The sequence below is a fragment of the Lutjanus erythropterus genome, chromosome 11 (assembly GCF_056507025.1).
Source record: "Lutjanus erythropterus isolate fLutEry1 chromosome 11, fLutEry1.hap2, whole genome shotgun sequence".
In the NCBI taxonomy this organism is placed as follows: domain Eukaryota; kingdom Metazoa; phylum Chordata; class Actinopteri; order Lutjaniformes; family Lutjanidae; genus Lutjanus; species Lutjanus erythropterus.
In genome coordinates this window covers 19,949,872-19,972,502 of record NC_139327.1, presented here as the reverse complement: position 1 = coordinate 19,972,502, position 22,631 = coordinate 19,949,872, and the positions used below count along the sequence as shown (strand labels likewise).

General features: G+C 37.4%; 4 protein-coding genes across 6 annotated transcripts in view; 2 read left to right on the top strand and 2 right to left on the bottom strand.

The window, feature by feature from the left end:
• Positions 1 to 171: 171 nt before the first annotated feature.
• On the bottom strand, positions 172 to 10,254 carry bicdl2 (BICD family like cargo adaptor 2). Of its 2 annotated transcripts, XM_084731195.1 has the most exons (10): positions 10,142 to 10,254; positions 7,733 to 8,241; positions 6,080 to 6,295; positions 4,291 to 4,407; positions 2,613 to 2,759; positions 2,310 to 2,456; positions 1,612 to 1,686; positions 1,079 to 1,161; positions 642 to 756; positions 172 to 534 (listed from the first exon to the last, which is right to left on the bottom strand). In XM_084731195.1, exons 2-10 carry the CDS (start codon positions 8,213 to 8,215, stop codon positions 367 to 369), a joined length of 1,551 nt encoding a protein of 516 aa, XP_084587321.1. In that variant the 5' UTR covers positions 8,216 to 8,241; positions 10,142 to 10,254; the 3' UTR covers positions 172 to 366. The 2 variants fall into 2 exon arrangements, with proteins under 2 accessions (XP_084587321.1, XP_084587322.1); XM_084731196.1 differs by lacking the exon at positions 2,310 to 2,456.
• A 1,792-nt stretch (positions 10,255 to 12,046) lies between these two features.
• mia (MIA SH3 domain containing) lies at positions 12,047 to 14,086 on the top strand. The gene is made up of 4 exons (XM_084730324.1): positions 12,047 to 12,319; positions 12,445 to 12,578; positions 13,423 to 13,533; positions 13,616 to 14,086. Exons 1-4 carry the CDS (start codon positions 12,058 to 12,060, stop codon positions 13,637 to 13,639), a joined length of 531 nt encoding a protein of 176 aa, XP_084586450.1. The 5' UTR covers positions 12,047 to 12,057; the 3' UTR covers positions 13,640 to 14,086.
• A 1,447-nt stretch (positions 14,087 to 15,533) lies between these two features.
• Positions 15,534 to 20,423, bottom strand: LOC146318978 (alpha-crystallin B chain-like). 2 transcript variants are annotated; one of them, XM_084731192.1, is made up of 4 exons: positions 20,325 to 20,423; positions 18,486 to 18,647; positions 17,218 to 17,340; positions 15,534 to 17,129 (listed from the first exon to the last, which is right to left on the bottom strand). In XM_084731192.1, the coding sequence occupies exons 2-4, from the start codon at positions 18,597 to 18,599 to the stop codon at positions 16,938 to 16,940; spliced, it is 429 nt and encodes a 142-aa protein (XP_084587318.1). In that variant the 5' UTR covers positions 18,600 to 18,647; positions 20,325 to 20,423; the 3' UTR covers positions 15,534 to 16,937. The 2 variants fall into 2 exon arrangements, with proteins under 2 accessions (XP_084587318.1, XP_084587317.1); XM_084731191.1 differs by lacking the exon at positions 20,325 to 20,423 and having other exon boundaries at positions 18,486 to 19,261.
• cfap54 (cilia and flagella associated 54) overlaps positions 20,041 to 22,631 on the top strand; it is a 45,239-nt gene continuing 42,648 nt past the window's right edge. Inside the window, 5 exon segments of the mRNA XM_084731193.1 lie at positions 20,041 to 20,219; positions 21,276 to 21,381; positions 21,569 to 21,718; positions 21,901 to 22,066; positions 22,401 to 22,459. Coding sequence (XP_084587319.1) covers positions 20,074 to 20,219; positions 21,276 to 21,381; positions 21,569 to 21,718; positions 21,901 to 22,066; positions 22,401 to 22,459 — 627 coding nt within the window. The 5' untranslated portion in view covers positions 20,041 to 20,073.

The following is a 22,631-nucleotide window of genomic DNA, read 5'->3' as shown; positions in this document are numbered from 1 at the left end:
GTTTTATGTAAATAATTTAGTATCTAGCTAGCTAAAGAGCCCCATTATGGTTTTATTTAGGCTTCACTTTTCAGCTCTCATATGGTCCAAACACAAATTCAAGTGACCAAAAAATGTTTAAAACCGCAGCTTTAAGATACTGAGGTGAAAACCAGATAAAACAGAGACTCATTGGTGGATTAAAATGTTTAGTATAAAGTCATAAAAACTGAAATAACTGATACTGTACATGTATATATACAAATATATTCAAATATGAGGTCTGTAAACATTTCAGTTGCTGATATCACATGGAGTATGCATCGTCTAGCAGCATATGCTCACAGTAGCATCTCTGTCCGTTTAAACCGCTGCCACTTCTCCCTGTCATTTGTCTTTGAAAAAGGAGAAGAATCCTTTCCCGCCTTCTCCCTTCACTCGTAAAGACTTGCTCCGTTGAAGTCCTGTTGTGTTTTCTCTCTCTCGCTGTTTTTCCCGCTGTCTTTCCTCCTCCTTTTGCTGCACCTGTTGATTGATCACCAGCCTCATGTCCTCCTGCAACAAGATGAAACATTCAGATGGAAAAAAAACTATATTTGGTTTCTTCACTGAACGACTTAAAATGTGTTGCCAACAGACATAATTTACAACTGAAGACTCGCCTGCCAGGCATCCAGCTCTTGAGACAGCGCCACCTTGTGTTTGATTGTGTTGAGAAGCTGCTGAGTTAGTGATTCTTTCTCCTGACGTACCATGGCCAGTTCACTCTCTAAAGAACTGGAGGTTGATATGATGATAAGCAAACATACATACTGTTCCATCAACAGCTTTAAACAATAATTTGTTCACAACTGGCATATCATAGGTAACGCACTCACTATGTGTGTTTACGTCTGATTGATTGAAAATCGTAAAAGAAATTGTAAATCATAGAGGTGAGGTTTTACTATAAGCCCCTGCAGGTTTTGTACCTCTCCTAAACAATCCCTGCTATATTTATTTCTACATGCTCTTCTTGTGTGCTTATAACTTCAAATTCAAAAATTCAAATACATTGCTGTGGGTTCAAATTAACAAACATGTTGTTGTGTAGTGTTACCTGTAGCTTGGCATTCCAGGACTGCCTCGAAATGGCTTGATTTCCTCCCTTAAAGACTCCAGTTCTTCTCGTTGAGACTGCAGCTGTGGTGGAAGAAGAATTCAAATTCTTAACTGAAGTAAAAGTATCAATATCACACTGTTAAAAAATTCTCCACAGCAAGTAAATTGATTCAAAACCTAGGGGGTTAGGGTCAGAATATCAGAGTACTCAGAGGCAGTCATCGATCAGAGAGAGAGTAGAGAGGTCATGATTTTGTCCTTCTGGGAAAAAAAATGGTATCTGTAGGCCTATATGAAATCGCCAGAGTTCAGTGCCTTATAAATGTCTTTTTTTCAAGATAAAACTGCACATTTTAGAGTGGCCTTTATTGTCATCAGTCCAAGACAAACCTGTGCAATAATCATGCTGTTTAATAAGCATCTCCATATGCCACACCTGTCAGGTGGATGGATTATCATTATCATTATCAATACACTGATGTTAGGCTCCTTTGCCTGTATGTATATGTGTGGTTTTATAGATCAACACACCTCCTCTGTGAGCGCTTGTATCTCTTCATCTCTTGCTTGCAGGACTGTGGAGTGAGCTAGAAGAGCTTCTTTAGCCTGATCAGTGGGAGAGATACAGACAACACAACACATAAGCAGGTCAGTTAAGGTCAAAGCATTTATTAGTAGATGTTTGCGCTTTAAATGCATATTTGTCATGTTAGTAGAGGCCTGTTAGTATCTCTCTGGCTGGGTTCCACCAACAAGGATTCATTTTTAACCCTGATGAAATCATGGTTTAACTTTAAACTGTTTTGCACCACAACTTCAAACTCCAATTTAGACTGATTCAGTATTAACTTTTAATCTTACTATAAAGAGTTTTTAACTGGTTATGAACCCCCCCACCCACCTGCCCTTTTTTTTAATACCTACTAGGTCCTAACAATACTACAATTTATTTTTATTTATCTGTGTATTTTAATTTGGGCAACCAGGCATCTCCATATTGATTCAACTTGATTTTAAATCTGTATTAATTCAAACTAATCTTAAATTTGATTAATCTTTGTTGGTCCAACCCCATATCCAAAAAAAGATGGGTCAGAATTAGTGCATTAGTGCGTGTGTGTGTGTGTGTGTGTGTGCATGCATGTGTGTGTGTGTGTGTGTGTGTGTGTGTGTGTGTGTGTGTGTGTGTGTGTGTGTGTGTGTGTGTGTGCGTGTGTGTGTGTGTGTACCTGTGATTGCTGAATTTCACTAAGCAGAGACAGAGGCTGTGTGTGTGTATTATCCAGCATGCTCTCCTCTCCCAGGTTCAGAGCTTTCTGCTGCAATGCGCGATTCAAGGTTCGCAACTCAAACACCACTCCCTGCTCCTGCTCTATCTACATACAGCATACACACACACACACACACACACACACAATGAGAGACAAGCACACAAAGAGATCAAGAGCTTCAAACTAGTCATGTTAGTGACTTCTGTTAGTGATGAGTGATCGATATCTCCTGCTATTTAAATGCCAGTCACTCGTCTTCACCTCTGCTTCTTTGTCTCTCAGTGCTGCTTGCAGTTCTGACAGTCTGTCTCTCAGTCTGTCTCTCTCTGTGCGGAGTCTATCACTGTCCTCCGCTGAAGCTTTTAGTTGTGCCTCCATGTGTGACAGCCGCTCCAGCAAAACTCTGTTCTATACAGACAGAAAGTGGATAAACACAAAATACTGAATAAATAATTCAGTAAAAGAGGTAAAAGAAAGTGGTGACTGAAGCTTTTGCCATGCTCAGATTATGAAATGAGTGTGCTGGCTATTGGATTATACTTCTGCTGAACATTTAAGTAAATGTGATTCATTTCAGTCCAATAACTTTATAATCACATTTTGATGCTTTGAGACACAAATATATATGTCAACAAGTATACAAAATCTTTACAATTGCATAAATGGTTTATAAAGCATATATAAACATTATTTGACTGTTTGTTAACAGAAAAATTAATATTAACTAATGTTTAATTAACTATCAGTTTACCAATTGTTAATGTTATTATTAGGTGTGACAAAACTTTTAGGCCTCAAATTTCAGCTTGGTAAAATGCCAAAAAAAAAAAAAAAAAATCAATGTAAGAGCTATAGGCAGGCCTTTGATAACGTACTAAAATTCTGGACTGGAGATTTGATTTTGGCTTACACGACACTAGAAAACCCCAAAACTATTTTTATAATAAATATCATTAACAAATGGGGTATTGATAGTTAATTAAACTTTAGTAAAAGTTATTTCACTGTTAACAAACAATGGAATTATAATTTATTATGTTTACTACTATTAGTAATGCCAAAATTCATGTTATTTTATCCTTAGTGTGTGTAATATAAAATAATTGGTTTATAAATTATATATTAACAGTTTATTGTTGCACACATCCTAATATCTTATATAGTATCTTAAGTATTTGTTAATGATTATGAAATGATTTGTAAACCTTTAAGAATTCATTACATACAGATATGGACCAGATATCCGTTACCCTTTGTTGATAATTAGTTTGTAAACCGCCTATAAATATAATTTGGATGACTATTACAAAGTTGCAACTAATGATTATAATACTTATGCAACCCAAAGCATCTTTTCCTAAACCTAGGAAGTAGTTTTGTTTCTAAATGTACCCAAGTGATTTTTCGGACCTATAGTTTGAGAACCTGTTGTCTGCAAATATTTCCAGGATGGTTTATAAGACTTTGTAAATGGTTAATAAATACTGTGTAGTGCATCTATAAACATTAATTGGATGGCCAATGTAAAGTGGCATCTGATGTTTACAAAATGTAGCATTTGTATAATAAATGGTTTATAAAGCATATTTAAACACTAGCTGAATGATAACAGTAACATAATTATTAATTAATGTTCGATTCCTATCAATTTACCATTTATTAATGATGGTTACCAACCTTGGATAGTACACCAAAGGTCATCAGCATCCAGAGACCTAAAGGATGTGTAGCTGGTTTGTTTTGGCTGACTGAAATTGACACTGAGGAAGGACTTGACTTGGACATTAAAACAGCTCTCTTTACTTTAATGTTGTATTATAATGTCATAGTACTTTGTTTAAGATGTACTGCTTTAAGATGTTTATCTTTTTTTTTTTTTTTTTACTCTGGCATTGATTTCACTGTGTGCAAAATACGAAGAAGTGCTTGTTAAGTATACCTCTGCTTGTACGTTCTCTAACTGTGTCACGTTGATATTTCGGCTAAAAGATGACTCCTCTATCTCTTCCCTGAGGGAACGCAGCTCAGTCCTCAAGGAGTGTTCCAGTGTTACAGCCTAGACAAACAGAAAGTGGACAAGTTCAGAAAAGTATCTTTTGTTCAGTGAATGACAAAGGTGGGACTCCTTCAACCTGCTAGTCTGCATTTTTCCTGTCTGTGTGACTGTGACACCACTCACAGAGACAGTTCACACGCAAACACCCATACATGCACAGACACAGACACACACACACACACACATATACACCTAGGTACTGTTTCATTCCAACAGCATTATTTGTTTTCTTTGATGGGTTAACAGCTCATTAAAGGACCAGTGTGTAGGTTTTACTGGCATCTGACACTTCATCTCACTTTCTCCATGTAAGAGAACCAATGGTGGCTGCAAAGCTTACGAAAAACACAAAAGGCCATATCTAGAGCCAGTGTTTGGTTTGTCCGTTTTGGTCCACTGAACATGGCAATGCAACATGGCAGACTCTGTGGAAGAGGACATGCCCTCTGTAGACTATACACTAATTCTCTACTTGCACAATGTAGTGTGACATAAATCTGTGTAACAAGCTTTGCATCTGTTCACTTCCTGTCAACACCTTAGCAACATTACCTTTGTGATGTTTCATCCTCAAGTTTGTTACTTCACTTTACACAGTTAGCTTCGTACATATTGTTAATTGTGTTTACTGTTCTGTGTGTACACGGTGTGTACACAAATACATCACCTGAAGATTTAATAAGGTACTTGTAAATGGAATGATATACCACTTCCAACCACTCAGTGGAGTTGTTCTTCCACTTTGATGGAGGCAGACACTCACCAGCCCCTGTGTCTTTTTCTATTTTTTCTATGTAATGACACTGATTATTGATTGGCCTCGGCATTTGTGTTGACTGCCAGTCAAATAAGAGCAGCTATTTTCATCCAAAAAAGGGCGGATGCCTGACGCAGGAGAAAAAGTACCCGGATGTGATGCTCTCTATCTATCTATCTATCTATCTATCTATCTATCTATCTATCTATCTATCTATCTATCTATCTATCTATTCACCACATTACATGTGAAAATATTGGGAGATGGACCAACAATTAGGTTGGACATCAGAAACCAGTGGGGAGAAACAGATTGTACAGCCAAAATCTTTTTATATTGAACACAGTGGATTAAGGGTTTATTTCAGCCGCACCAGAGCTGGTGAGTGTTGGAACAATAAAAAGATGAGTTAAGACGTTTTTGATGAGTTTCATTTTGTTTCTGTCAAGTTGGAATGAAGACGACGATGCTCGCAAGCTGGCTAACGTTGCAAACACTTATCTAAGGCACTGATGTGACTATGAAATTGCTCAGAAACACCCTATATAAAACAAATGGTAAATATTATTAACAATATATATCAAGCTGACTGTGAAAAGTGAAGCAACTAACTTAAGGATGAAAAATAATTGTAGGCGAAGGTAACATGCAGCTTGTAAAATAGATATTCACACTGCATTTGGCAAATAGAGAATAGTCATGAATATTATATTCCATTTATAGATCACCGTTAACGCATTATCAAATGTTTAGGACTCTGAACTCAAAGTTTAGGACTTTGGACTTGATTTGGGACTTGTCAGTCTTACTTGCATACAAAGACTTGAGACTTACTTGTGACTGTGATAAAACATTGACTTGACCTTAACAATGACACTGGACCTTAGGCAGTTTTCAGGCATGGTATAAACTAACCTCTGCTAGCTGCTCCACCAGCCGCTGGTTATGATTGGCTAGCTGAGTTAGCTGTTCACTCTCATCCCTTCGCCGGTCACGCCCCTGGCTGTGATGTCGCTCCAGCTCAGCCCTCAAGGCAGCTAAATCTGCAGCCAGCTCTGCTTCTCTCTGCCCAGATGCCAGTTCATTCATCTCCAGCTTCCTCTGGAGAACATGCTTCTCCTGCTGTAAAGCCTGAGACATTAAACACAGCATGAAGTGGCTTTGAGGAAAGAAGACAGCATGAAAATATCACCGACTGAAATAAATAAATAATTTGATGTCTGTGTTCTTCTTACTTTGAATGTCAAGTTAAATGTGACAGCAAAAGTGTTTAGAGGGAACAAGATAAGCAGAATTTGACTGGGAAATGCACAGATGTCACTAATAACATTAATGATAACAATAGCTCTGTTCTACTCAGTAAGTCATGACAGTATGATACTGCACCAACTTGCAATAGATGTTTTTCACAGCAGCCATATTGATATGAAATAATGGGGTAAACACAGGTGTCATCAAGGACATTAATTGAGGTTCTGTTCCATGGGACCTTAATAGGTATCATTGGTAACACCTGTGTTTACTCTTCATGTCAATATGTCTGCCGTGAAGATGGTCAATACCAGCGCCCTGAAACTGAAGCAGCTAAATGGAATTAAGGCATCATTAATTTTATCATTTACACCTGTTCTATACCACTGCCAGCATGTAAAAATGTCTATTCTGATTCCGTTGAGGGTTATTTAAGTTACTTACAAGAAAAAATGCTTACAGAAAATTTAAAAAATAACATTTAGCGATTCTCTTTTCAGCTGTGGTCTTAATTTTAAAATTTGTGTCTATGTGATATACAAAGACCAAAGTGTGGATATGTACAAATTTGACATCAGTACTAAATCTGTTTAATCTTTGGAAGATGCTATTTGCACCGAGGGTGAAGTAGCCAGTGTGCCTATTTGCCTTGGGTGCAACTAGACACAGTTTTTGTTGTTGTTGTTGTTTATGTACTATATTTCAGGCTGTTTTAATATCTGCTTTTAACCCGGTTTTATTACATGGCTTTGTTAATACTCAATTCTGACTGGTCAGTTACAGGTCTGTTATTTCTATATAGCAAACCGTTGCTTTGTATAACAGACTGCTGCTATGAAGAACAGACTGTAGGTATGGACACAGTTTTGATCATAGACTCTGGATAAAATCATTTTTGAATTTATAATTTGTCTCAAAGTATTGATTTTTTAGGTAAGTAACCATCTAATATGCAGGATAATGTATAGTGAGCTGGCGGTTATTGCAAAATAATAAATCATGCAATAATGCAATGCAATAATGATCTGCTCACTGTATATTATCCCTTATCAATATTCTGTGTTTTTGTTATCAGCCTATAGGGAAGAGCTGTTATTTCCATTATCTAAAGTCAAATAAATTGAATCCTGTTGGTTATTAATTACAGACTATTATAAGTCTTTCTACCTTTATAATGTGCTCTGCAGGCTCTAATAACTCAAATGTAAAACATTTTTAGTGCTCTTTTTGTTCTCACCTCCCTAAACACATTTTTAAGTAGTGTTAGAAAGTTTGTTTAGTTACAAAGAGCACAGTTTACAGCAGCTTCATCCTTACCTCCACCTCCCTTTCGCTCTGCTCCAGAGAGGCTGCCAGCTCCTCGTTCTTCTCCAGTAAAGCCTGTCCCAGCTCTGCAGCCAAGATCAGGTCCGTCTCGATCCCACCCCCACTGTCACTGCTGCCTGGAGAGGGCGTGGATGAGGGGAGAGCGAAGGAGAGTGAGACTGAGGAGGATGAGGAGAGAGGGAAGAAGGAGTCCTCCAGGCTCGGGGAGGGAAGACTGTCTTTCCTGGGAGTAAACATTGTTGACGGGCTTGTATAAAGGTCAGATAGAAAGCATTGTCCCGGGTCTTTGGACTCGTAATATGCAGTCAGACAGGTGGCAGGTGGACAGCCATGATTTTTTGTGAAATCAGGAATCCTTTTCTGCTTCTTGATGGTCTGATCTGGTGTAGTTTGATGAGTTCCTTTCTCAGTTTTATAATCCAGATATGTCTCAATCTTGTTCGTCGGTGTGGTGCCAATAAATGCTGGTATCATTCAAATCTTCTCTTCTTCACAAATAGCTGTGTGAGCAATAACAAAGATCCCACTGTAAACACATTTATTTACTGTAAATGTGACCTTCACGACATGTATGATAACTTGTGTGAGCGTCAGACTAGTTGTTTTCTAGTAATAGAATCTCACATGGCCTATAAGGAGGTCTTTTGTCTGACAGGTGCTTTTGTTACTCTGACCGAAATACCAGCTCAACTATTGTCTTTGTTCTGCTCCCCCTCCCTAAATACCAAAGGCACTGTGCTTCACTGTTTCCAACAAATACAACAATGTCTTGAATGTTCTTAGAATAGCCTCTAGAGAAATCAACTCTGGCCAAATCACTGAGAAAAAAATCACTGCAATGCTTGTTTCTAAAATGTCTTTTTGCCCAAAATAAGACTTGATAAGGCGCTACTACTACATGTTATTTACAGTCACTGTCTATATCAGGCCTAGTCAATTACTTTTTCAGAAGGGACAGATTTGTAAACCAAACCTTGTGGTACCAAGGGGCTGGACAAAAATACAGGAAAAAAGACAGTCTTAGTAATATCTTCTAAAACTTTTTGAAAAAGTAAGTATCTCTGTGCTTAAGACATAACCAAATTGGAATTGGTGAATTAGCCTTCTAATAAAATCATTATCCTCCAATAAACAATGTAAACACCCATAAACGTATAGCAGGTTATTTAAATAAAACCATATTTTTAAATGATCAAATGTCCAGATTGAGGTCATTATAGGGTCGGATTTGGTCCATTGGCTGCCAATAGAGTAGGCCTGTCATATAACACTATATCATTTGAAGTGACGTTCAATATTGTGACAATAAAAAGGCTTTGCAGTGATGAATCTTAAAAATCTAAAATGAAGATGTGGAAAATAATGTCTCAACAAGAATCAAAAACATTTTGTTAAATCTATAGCAGGGTTTGTCAGAATTAATAAAATATATTAAAAGACTGAATAATAGATGTCTTATTTTGTGTGATGATTATGAAAATAATACAAAATGTCATGAATTTGTACACGGAAATGCTGAATCTCAGTCTTGTAATGATGAAGATTTATTTATGAGCGAGTTACCTATAAGGAAAGTATACACTGTAAAAGTGAACGATTTGTTTTAACTTTAATAAATGTTGGTGCTTAAACATTTTAAATTGAACCAACAACTCTTTAGTCACACTGACAAACATTACAAACAAATTAGATTTTTTTTTTATGAATTCTGTTAAACTTGAAAAAACATGCCTGTACCATTTTCGTGATTCTGAAAACAAGCAACCATGACTTACCTTAACAGCAAGTTTTCATCATATGTTTTCTTCAAGCTATGAAAAAGAAGGATCTCAGGAGAGTTTTAACTCTCTCACAATGCATGCTGGGAGGTCTGTTAATACGCTGATCATGTTTCCTTAGAAACTTAATGTAATGAGTCGATTTTTTACAGTATATTCATTCAACTCATCATTTCAAGCCAAAATACTTCAAGTTAGAAGAAATCATGTTTATATGTTCTGTTTCCAGCATTATTCCAGCATGTATTTTTAGAGTCAGCATGACTCAATAATCCTCACCCCTAATATTTGAAGTTTAAGCTTTTTTGCAGGGTTATATATCAAGCACTCATATACATTCTGTCTATATAAGCTAAATTTTTGGTTACGATACATTTCCCCTCTGCAGTCTCACTCTTCTGTCACATTTCTGTCTTCAAGTCTGACGTCACATCTGCCAGTTCACCTGTTTCAGTCACCTCTCACTAACATGAAACCATCCTGCCATCTGATTCAAAATAATCTAAAAGCTAAAGTGACAAACTCATTCCTACTATAAAGTCATCTGTTTCCAGTATGAGAACTAACTAAAGACCCTTTGTTTGTTCTGACATTGAAGGAGCAAAAATTAAGTCTGTCTTACCTGACAGTTCCCAGCCGACTCATACCAAACAGGTATAATCTTCCTGTTTGGTGAGTGTGTCTGTGCAAGTGTGTGTGTGTGTGTGTGGGAGTGTTTGCACAAGGGAGGCTCAGCTGGTTTCCTTGGCAGTGGAAACATACGACATGTAAATACAGCTAGTGGCTCCACCTCCTGAGGTAAAAAGGTAAGGAGAACAAACAGAGGGAGGAGTAAATATCCAGGCAGAGCGGGATGATTATAACAGTGGTGTGTTTGCAAAGAGAAGGACAGCTGCTGCTCTGACATCTAGTGGCTGAACACTTATTTTGTAGTGGAAAGAACTTTTGGATACAGTGGGGAAAGAACTATGTTTTATTGGAATAAATGAACACTGAATTAAATTCAACAAAATGTAGAATCTTTGGGAATTGTTTAATTCAAAGAAGAATCTCATGATAAGTAATATTGAAACAAAAAGAGTGACTGAAATGAAATTTCTGGGAATGATACCAGACAATAAATCATGCTCGAAGCCATATATAAATTACACAAAAACTAAAATATCAAAGGCCATTGCATTATTATATGAAGTAAAATAAATATCAAATAAATCTCATTATGTACCTTATACTGTTCCTTCATACTCCCATATATAACCTACTTTGAGGAAGTGTGGGGAAATACTTATAAAACACATACTAATCCAATATTCATCCTTCAAAGAAGAGCCAGAAGAACTGTAAACAAAACCACCTACAGAGAACCAACCAGCTGACTCTTATTAAATCTAAAACATTAAAATTTAAAGACTTCCTTGACTTCAAAACAGGTCAGATCATGTATACAGTAAAAAAAAAGAAAAAAAAATATCAGTTATAAGGAGAGCAAGGCAACACAATTTTGGAGGAATTTGTATGTTGTATATTCAGTGTGAACTAACACTTCAAGGCATTGCATTACCATCAAATTATTGATCATGAATATGCTGAATATACCATTTGTTGTTAATTTTGTGGTTAATTTTTTTCTTACTTATTTTATTTTTCTTACATGTTTGAAATCTAATCTAATCCAATCTAATCTAATCTAATCTAATCTAATCTAATCTAATCTAATCTAATCTAATCTAATCTAATCTAATCTGAGTTGATCTGATCTTATCTAATCCAATCTGAGCTGATCTGATCTGATCTGATCTAAGAAAGTAGGGACACAGTTGGAAGGGTTACCAAGTATCATAATATTAATGTAATGTAACTTGATTACCTTTTGTTACTTTTGGATTATCTCAATACAAAATATGGTAAATTTTTTTAAACCAAACATGTTTTATTTTTGTTATGTTACGTTTATTGCTAGTCACACTAAACACTCAAACTTTAAACTAACACACACACACACACACACACACACACACACACACACACACACACACACACACACACATATTTCTCAGTAGTATTGACAGATTAGTTAGCTAACTGGATTTCTGTGTAGCTAAAGTTCGCTGTTTTTCAACGCAGATAACATTAACACTTGTTGTTTGGTGTAGCCAGTGTTCACAATTGGTCTGTGTAGCTAATAGTTAACTTTAGTGATTGGTCTGTACAGCTAAAGTTAGCGGTTGGTCTGTGTACCTATCGGTAGTGAAAGCATTATTTCAAGAGATAATGATTTCCTGGTCTGTCTCAGACCAGAATTATGTCTTTTTTGTTACTGTAATGGAGTACAGTTATCAGAAAATGCAGCTTAACTCTGAGGAATGTTGTTAACAAATCCACCACTCTGCTGTTTGAGCAGGGGTGACACAGGGTGAGGGGAAGGTTAGGACACAAGCAGGGGTCTGTCTAGTCTGGTTCTCCTCCTCCTCCCTCCTCTTCATCCCCCATCCTGTTTACCTGCTTGAACGGTCTGAAAGGAGCTCTCTGTGTGTGCTCATGTATGAGGTAGGGGGTAGGGAGATTAGAAAAAGGGGACTGCCACTGCTACTCCTCCTTCTTGGGGACTGCAAACAGACAAAAGGGAACAAAAAGCGCAAAGGACGTCCACCATCAGATCATCAGTTCACATACAGTACAGACATGCCTTGCAAACTCTGGCTTGCTCTTTCCGTGTGGCTTCTGCTGCCAACCTCTGAAGCTGGAAGGCAGATGCCAAAACTCTCAGACAAGAAACTCTGTGCTGACGCCGAATGCAGCCGTAAGTAGCACACTTCTTTTTGCTGCTGGTGACTACTGCATTTAGTAGTTTACTATTTAGGGATCATGTTACACTACTAAACTTTTTCAGTCGCATAAAAAGTCTCCTTCTATACTCCTGCACAGATCCTATCTTGATAGCTCGTGCAGTGCAGGACTACTACCCTGGAGACTGCAGGTTCATCCCCATCAGACAGGGGCAGCTCGTCTATGTCTACGCAATGCTCAAGGACAGAGGGAACCTTTTCTGGGCTGGCAGTGTAAGTTAAAGGAACAATTCATCAATTCACTCGCCAACTGTATCACGCAGAGGGAAGCCTGACTAGATGAGATGTTAAAGCTCAGGCAAGGAGGACGTCATTAATGTTTACATCCTGCACTGAAGTGAACTGGAACCTCTCATCCATCAGTAGATGCACACTTCCTTCTGTGCAGTGATATGGTTAGTGGGTGTAGTTCGGTGGAAAGAAAATCAGAAACCATACAGGAATTTACTGGAGCTGCAATTGTAAGTTCTAACTGACTTTCTTCAGTTTGTCTGAGTCATTTGTAATGTTTGTCAGTGTGACTGAAGAGTTGTTGGTTCAATTTCACATCTTCTTATTGAAGCACAACTGAATTGACTAGAAAACTTTATTGGTTTTCAACCATAGCAAAAGTACCTCAACTTGTCTTTTCAAGTTCAGTCATCTTAAAATATTAAGGCAGCCCAGACACTAACTCTTTTTGAGGGTTAAAACTAATTATTTAGTTTTTACGGTAAATTGTTCTCAATAAGGTTTTTGGATTATAACCGGGGCCACGATTTCTGTCTGTTGAGTTTTTCAGATGCACTTCCCTGGTGCTTTCAGAACCACACGCCAAGTGCAATCTAGTTGTATTATGTTTGAGAGAAGGCAGACATCTCTACCGCTGATATCTCCAAAATTCTGGGACTCAAACCAAAATAAGATGAGAAATAGCAATATATATAAGAGGAAAAACATGTATTTTTGATTTTGTCCTTCACGTAACTATCTATAGGATAATAACCTTTGTTTTGATGAAACTATTAAAAGAGAAGTGATTTTGTCAACAACTTTTGTCCATATCATGTGTTTGCAGGTACAGGACTCCTATTATGGACAGCAGGAGGCTCGCATTGGCCACTTCCCCAGCAGCATGGTGGAGGAGACACATCCTCTCATGCCAGCCAGCACCGAAGTCAAGACAACTGTAGGTGAACACACACACACGTCCACACAAATATACATTTTGTGACGCTTTCTCCTAATTCTGCCTCTCCTCTTATTTCCAGAAATGGGACTTCTACTGTCACTGATAATGAGAACAACCTTCTTGTCAACTACATCACAAGATAACTTCATTTTCTGGGATCATACACACCTTTTGAGAATATGTATGTAGGTTTGCATATCCACACTATAATCTGCGCCTAAGAAGATAGAAGAAGAAGATATGAGAAACAGCTTTACACATGATCTACAAATAACTCTAGATTGCAATCAGATTTCATAATTTAAGTTTCAACGCCCTGAAGACGGAACCACTGCTGCTTAACACTCTGTATGTGACTGTTTTATTGTCTGTAACACTCCATCATATTGATTATATTTGCGCTACAGGTATTAAAAATATATGTGAAAATGCAAAAGTTAAATCAAGTGTTTTAAAAAGACACAGAAATATCTTTAGTCTGATTTTATATAAACAACTACTCATTTTTCTTGGTGACTGTGTATCCCATAAGAAATATACATTGAACAAGTAATGTTCAGTGTATATTTCTCATGTCATCTCATCAACATCATCAATATAACAATGTAAAATACAAAAAAAAAAAAAAAAAAAACCCCAAATTTTATTATAATAGATGACTTTTGCAATACTGGTTAATGCAATATACAAATCATCTAATCTAATGTATTTAGATTATATAATGCCAAATACTAATTCATGAAGGAATGGATTTAACATTAAATTGAGAAAATAGAATAAAAAGAATCTGATATATTTCAAATGCACAGACAAAAATGTAGAATGAAAGTAGTATAACTTTGTTTGTATTAAAATACAAAATATAATCAGATAAATAATGTCATTATTAATGTTTATTAAATAGCTCCCTGGCTTACTGTCAATTTGCAGAAGTGCCTCCCAGACAAAGCAAACTACTACGTGTACTGTATTGAAAATATTCGTGTCTTCTCTCGGTTATGTTAACCCATAACTGATAAGTCAGCAGCAGTTGTAGCCTGGCAAATGTTAGCCGCTTTGCCTAACCCTCTGAGCTTTCATCTGTGGTTTCTGAAGTGGATGGTATGTCTCTTGCTTGTGAAGTTACAAAAGGATCCTGTGTCTGTACACCTGGGATAATAATACATGTAATTGGTCATTATGTTTTAACACATAGTTAAATAGGTCACTGCTATGAATAGATGTCACAGTGATTTAGCAGGTAAGCTAGCTCACATGATTGCATGCAGATTGATGGGTAGCTTTTTGTCAGTGTTGTGTAAATTCATTTTTGCCCCAATCATGTTAGTGTGTATTTGCAGACATACTTTATTTTCTTTTTTTATTACTAAATAAATAAATAAAAGAATAAATAAATAAATAAATAAAATCATCAAACAATCTGGCTCCCTGCAGTAACTCTGAGAACCCCCTTGCAGTCACGGACCCCCTATTGAAAACCCACAGGGTTTACTTTGGTCTATGCAAGTCGTTTCCTTCCAACTTAAGAATGCTACGGCCCAATTTGTAATCTAAAAATCTTCTGTGGCCCACCCAAACCTTTAATCACAACTCTGATCAACTAGATTAATTGTACCAATAACTGTATATATGATGCGCTCCAGTGCGACAGTCACCAAATATGTTGTAACACCTGATAAACTAGGTCAGATAAACAAGGAATAACATGAAATTTAAATCCCATGGACTTTTTTTCCTTAGTTGTGATTACTTTTTAAAAAACAATAATAATCAGATTTTTTTGGGGTTATTTCAAACTTCGAAAATTTAAACTTAAAATTAGGCCAGAGTCCACACTTTGGATATCACTGGTCTACACTGTTTACAAGGAAAATCCTGCAGAGTATACCTTTAAATAAGAAAGCAGCTTAATTCATCATCTCAGATGCAGCGTATGTTATTTTGAAAACAGAAACACTACATTTAAAGAAAGACAGAACACACAGCAGGGATAAGAATTTGAGCTTCGTTATTTATTCTATTTGTTGTTTTCTGTGTTAATATGCCAGAGGGTTGTTGCCAATGTGAAGGAATGATAGAGCTGTACTTCTTGCATCTATAAGCTCATATGCACTCACTGTTGCATACACACATGCATATACACACACACATACGCACACACACTGACACATGCACACACGTTCCTTAGCAGCTCAGAGGCCATGCTCCCCAGCAGAGAAGGAGCCCAGTGATAAAAACCTGTCTGTCTCCTCCCTCGTCCACTATGTTCCATCCTGCTCATTCACCCTCTTTCTTCCTCTCAACGTGTACACACCTGGTCCCAAGTCCTTTGGTGGCTTTTTTTAGTGAACAAACTAAAAATGACTGTATATGCCTCCAGAGAACTCCCACCTCCTCCTCCTAACACATACAGAAACTGTTCTCAAAGAATAAACAAAGCACAGTTGGCATCTTACACAGACAGCACTGTATACTGTAGAACTGTTCAATTAAGTTGAATCATTTTAGTCTGTTATCATCTTCTGTGAACAATTTTGATATTCTTCTTTCTGTCTTTTCTTCAACATTAAGCATTTCCCTGTTAATGTTGTTTGATGCAAGCTGGTTTGGGTTAAATTGATCCTTCCTAAGTCCCACCCCTTTTGCTCAGTGACAGTTGAGCAAGCTTGTAACCTGAGGACCCGAAAAAGCGACACATATTCATCTTAAGTTAGCTAATTTTAGCAAAATGCTAGCAAGCTAATTAGCCAGCTGATCTACATCTATCATTAGCTAGCTAGTTAGCTCGTGTTTTACTAACATTAGCTAGCTGGTCAGCATGCATTTTGCTAACATTAGCTAGTATAAGAAGCGACTTTTTACGTCACTTTGACAGGAAAAGGAAAAAGTTGGCTGGGGTACAAACTTTGTTCAACTGGTCTGTTGCAGGACAGAACAATAACGGGCGGGACTTGGGAGGGGTCAATTATGATTACATACATGGTGTATCACTTACATACACAGAGGTTTACATATTTAAATATTTTTGGCAGAGAGGTATGGTTTAAAGAATGATTTTGTAGATTTGTGAAAGGGAACTTAACTCCTAGGAGTTCATTATCCTGCACCTTATCACATTGTGTCTACGCAAAACCTAAATGGACTGACATATAGACTTTATCACGTGCCTTTGGTTTTAAAGCACCATTGTCTTGCAGAGACATCAGAATAACAGTGAGTTAGGAATTAGATACTGGTTTATTAGAAGGCACTTGAACTTATGGACATCTAGACCTGTATGTCCCACCTACTATACTGTATATGTGTACTGAACTGCCAACAAAACTGTAACAGGTTAAATATAAAAACAGGCAGCACTTGGGGTTAGTAGTGAAACAGTGTAGGGAGCGTCAGACACTGCTCTACATCTTCTGTTTATGTGCTCCATCATCACAGGCAATAGGAATAGTGCGCTCTGTGCCAGGAGATGACCGAGGTGCAGTGATTGTAAGCACACCATCGACCGACAGACTGGAGGTGACTTCAGCACCTGTTATGCCAGCAGGAAGCTTGTATTTCCTCAGAAACTCTCTGGACACACAGCCATGGTCGTCCTGGAAACAAAATTAGTACATCAGTAAAGTGTCATCAAAATCAGTTACCATTTAGATTATATATGCAGATCTCTATAGTCCCTCTAACCTGTCTGTCTTCATGCTTGGCGTGTACTGTGATGGACTCATCATTGACACTGACAGACAGCTCGTCAGGTGAGAAATGCTTCACATCCAGATAAATGACATAGCGATCCTTTTCAATGCGCATCTGTACAGACAGTGCAGCTGTTAGAAACAATACTGACATATTTCGTTGCATACCTGCACCCCAGAATCAGCACAAAAACACACAAAACCTTGTTTCGATCGTCACAGTACAAGACACACACACTGTAAAAATAAAGAAAAATAAATAACTTGTTTAGTGTTCAGGCTGCCTTAAAATTTTAAGTTGACTGAATTTGAAAAGACAAGACTATTATGTAATGATTCAAAACAAATAAAGTTTTCAAGTCAAATAAACTTTGTAATGTTTCAGTGTGACTGAATAAATATTAAGAAATGTAATTGTCTTGCTGCTGGGAAGTCTGCTAATATGCTGATCACGTTTCTTTAGAAACTTAATTTAATGAGCTGATCGAACTCTGTACAGGACATTCATTCAACTCATCAACTCAAGTCAAAAGACTTCAAGTTAGAAGAACTCATGTTTATAAGTTCTGAAATTCTCTGAACAGAAATATTAGAATTTTTAATTTTAATAAACATAAATCAATAATATTGGTATGCCATAACTCAAATATTAAAGATTTCTGTGTGTTTAATGGCGTGTGTTTATCTAATGGCCTGTCACATCATACGCTCTACAGCACGTTAGTTTTAATACATAGTTTATGATAAGTAGCTTTAGCAGAAATATTGGTTATACTTTTTAAATTAGTGTTTAACTTGAAGGTTAGGCCCATTCAATTTATTTTTTAGAAGGGCCAGATTTAAAAAAAAGTAAAGTGACAAGGGGCCAGATGTTTACATTTCCCATGTCTGACCTGTAAAGTTAGGCATTTAATTGAGTAAAACAATATACCTTTTTATTTTTCATTTTTATCTTTCCTCTTATTAATTAGCTTTCACAGTTGCAAAGAAACATACATAATGTCAGATTAGAACTGGTTTGTTTTAATAAACAAAGTATAACATTTAACACCTAATTTCATTCAATTTGACTATCCTAAATTATTCCTGATTAAACAGCCTGAGTTAAAGCAGTGTGATTGGTCATAATGATATGATAAGGGCTGGCACAAGTGTTGCAAAGTTGGAAAGGGCCATATTCAACCATATTTGTTTTGAATCATTAAAAAAATGAACTCAACTTAATTTTATTATTTTTAGGAAATGTGAATTTTACTTTACCTCACTGTGGCCATTGTCGAACCAGTTGAACCAGCGCATGAAGGATGGGCGCATCCAGGGGAAGGACCAAGACAGGGGCCAGATAAGTGGCCAATCGGTGAGAGGTTCTGCCATGGAGAATTCAGAGAATCGATGTGGGAAGGCCCGACGGTACCAGGGATACTGGATGGGGATATCCATGATGAGATTCCAGAGGAAATTTAAAAATGATGGGTAAGAGGGAGGTTTGACTTGGTCTGAGATGGGTGCTGATGTGCTCTCCTGCACTGCATTTTATAGTGTTTTTGTTCACGTCCTCTGCACCCCCCTCCCCTCCATAACCTCCCCTGCACATTTGTGTAGTCACTCTGCCAACAGGCTGATCTTTCTGGAACAATGACGTCAACTGTTTATCCCTCCATCGCCCCTCATTGTTTCATCTGACTGTGACTGGTTGTGTCTGTCTTTCTGCCACTCTGTCTCTCCCTTCTCCCAGTCATGAGGTGACATTGGCTCAGAGTATTGCTGATGCCCCCGTACTCATTCCCCAGGAAATACCCCCGTCTGGATCTCTGTGTGTGTCTGTGTGCGATTATGTGTGTTTGTTTGAGGAATAGCTGCCAGAGCATTAGCCTGCTGTGCCTCGAGTGCCAGAAGCTTTGGGTTTGTGTGTGGACTGGATGTGAGCTTGAATGGGAACTGATGAGTTTGTATGGGGCAGCATTAGGTGACACTCTAAGCGTGTATCATTTTGCTGTGAGCTCAGATGTAAAATATGAAGTGCTTTCCAACTCTGCAACACTTGTGCCAACCAAATTTCTTTCAGTCTCTGCTTCTTCCTCCCAGCTGTATTGTCTCCAGTGCAACCACTGTTCTTTTGTGCACTTTCAGTGTACTGCCTTTCACCCCTTTCCTCAATCATTGAGCCCTGAGACTGTGCCAGACAAACACATTGAATTTTTTAGCATAAAAAAATAAACAAAAAATAGTTTGTTTTAACTTAAAAAGGCTGGCTAATATTTTAAGTTAACTTTTACATGTTATCTTTTAATACTCAACCTTGCTGGCAACTATGTAGTTAATAGTAAATATTCTAAAATATGATGTAACAGTGGCACAAGTAGGAAAGAGCCATCACGTCAGTTAACTGACTTTGTAAAAGGCTATAATACAGCAATAAGGGTCTCATAAACCATTTTACAGCGTGTTTGAATATACTTGTATGTTAACACTACTGTTTAGCGTGGTCATCTCTACAAGAGAACCCTAGACCCGCGAAAGATCTCGCGAGAGTGGTCATTTCAATACAAACCATGATCAGTCGTCAGTGACTCTAACCAGGTGTTTTCGTCCCCAAGTCTGCCCAGTTTTATCACATTGTAAAAGTATACTTGTAGAACGTGTACAACTAATAAACAACGCGTATAAGTCCCGTGATTGTTACACAAATCTAGGGTTCCTTCTAGACACGACCGTTTAGCGACTGACTTGTTGCCATGGTGATGTGTCTTGCCTCAGTGTCTTAGCACAGTTTGTTGTTGGATATAGCCAACAGAAAAATCGTTATGCTGCTACGTTAGTTGGTTAAAATACCGTCGTGGCCGCTGACATGGACTTGCCGGCCTCATATTACGGGAAACTTGATAAAAGAAATCCAGTTATTTTGGCGTTTGAACGAGACATTAACTTATTTATAACACTGGTGAGACGAGTCGCTTCTTCGACCAGCCAGGACAACGACTCTCATGCCAAAGGGTGAGACGCAGCATTAGCGTTAGCTAAAAATTGAGTTAACCATAAGCTAAAGTTAACTTCACCTTTGCGAAACTAAACTTGATAGTCAGTGAAACAATTACTTACTCCAATTACAGTTGTAGCTACTTCTGAAGAAACAAGTTGGACTCCATTTGGCTGCTATCCTAGTAAGCGATATGATTACGTTCGGACGTTTATTAGCCATAGCAAGCAGGCAGGTCTAGCTTCACTTTTGAGTGCAGGTGCGTAGCGTTAGCCTAAGTTGAAATTGGGGCCTCAAATAACACGTCAGCCTCAACTGCACCTTGACTTCACAGGAACTCAGGTTTGTCAGTGATTATGAACAATTAAGGGCACACATCCTCAGCCAAATGTATAAGCAAAAAGTAAATACTTTTTGTTTTCTGAATTTATCCTGGTGTTGATTGCAAAGAGTGCTTGCTGTGTGTCCTTGAGTGGGCTGTAGCTTTTTTCCCCCACGTTTTGGAACAAGTTAAGAAATAGGGTTAAGAATTTGGGTAATTTTTTTAACTACATTCAAATCTCAATAGGTTCTTAACAGTAGTTAACTTCTTTGCATCATATAATTTAAATAGTCAATTATGAACCACATAGTATTCTCATGATGTATTTTGGAATACAGTATGACATAAAGCCACAGCTCGTTGGCCATGGTAGTCATTATGATTATCATCTGCTATTTGATTAAAATCACGAGTGGTTTGCAAACAAGATGTCTGAAATTGAGTGCTATGAATTTTCTCATAAAAATCAGCATTTTCCTAATTCCATCCTCAGGCTGTCTGAGTGAGGATTGACCTGGCCTAGACTCTAAATCAAACACATATACACTTCACTCATTGTCAGTTCAGTCGCTCCTCTGTCTAACAATATGAAATTCCATACTCAGATTGTGATAATTTCCGATGATGAAGATACTTTTTGAGTAGTAGTTCATTACATACATACTAGTGAATCAACTATATTTTCCTTTCAAGTCTGTTTACATTATCAATTTTATTATTAATCTGTTTTCATTTTCCTTTCATTTTGAAGGATCAAAATCCTGGTGGAGATATGGAAAAAGTACAAACATCGACTGCCTTCAAAGCTGTACCAGGGGCGCATGTTGCAGATTGCAGATTTTCTCTTTGGGATAAAGGTAATTCACAGTAGCCTAGATATTAGACCCTTTTCATGGCAGCCACATTGATATAATCAGGGTAGCCCCATAATTAACCAATTTAGTTTTTTTTACTTCTGCAAAACTGACTGCAACAATTGTCCATGGTATCTTCTGCACAACACACAATCACCATTCATATTTATTCCCTCTGCTTTGTCTGTAGTTGTACCAGCTGGCTCTTTGGCAGGGCTACAGTCTGTACCTGCTGCAGTTCAACTCTGTCAAAATAACTGACATCACAGATGTGGACCACTTCATGGCCTGCTTCTTCCCTGAAGGCTTTGATACAGATCAAGATACCTTTGCCATGAAGGTACAGTGGGCTATGGGAGCTTGTGTGCAGCGTGTCTTTGTGTGTAATATGTTTTTGTGAGTGAAGTGAAAAGCCTGCTACTTTGTCATTTATCTTTTTAGATGTTGATATACCTGAATTCTGATATAGATACTGTGTGTGTGTGTGTGTGTGTGTATGTGTGTGTGTACGTGTGTGTGTAGGTCCGTGCAATGCAGGGATGTGCCCTGTGTATATTTGAGCAGGAGAAAAGGCACAGTGTCCTCAGCCAGAGGGGACTCAGTAAACTTTTGCTTGTGCTGAACTTCATCAGGATCATGATGCAAGCTTTCCAGCAACATGAGCATCTCTGCTGGCAAATATATAATGGTATATTAGTACAATTTTTTCAGTATTTGCCATTTGTCTGACAGAACATTTAGAAGAACGTTATCAGAAGGTTCCCAGATGTCAGAATCTTATTTTATGTTTTTTTCTATAACTTTGTGATGTAGTCATATATTTAAAGTAACAGGTAAAACTCCTAGTAGTGTGCTACATTTCTCAGATTGACAGATCACATAGTGTGCATCAGCTAAGTAATCATAATTTATCTGTTGTTTAAAGTAAATTGAGAAATTATAAGATTCTACTGTATTTGACATTACATTGTAGCACTAACATCCTACTGTGTGTCTTTATCTTTTTCTCTAATCTTTTCAAGGTTCTTTACACATCTACACCATCTGTCGTTACCTGATGACCATGAACTATAGTGCACAGGTACTTATAGAAATGATAGTTGTAAGGGCACAGATTTCATCTCAACATCAAATTAGTTTTGCATGTTAACTAAAATCACAATTTATAAAAGAAAATCTGTTTATAAAACTATTACTAAAAGATACACTTCTTCATTTCTTCTATTCTGTGTTAAATTAAAAATAGTTGGCTA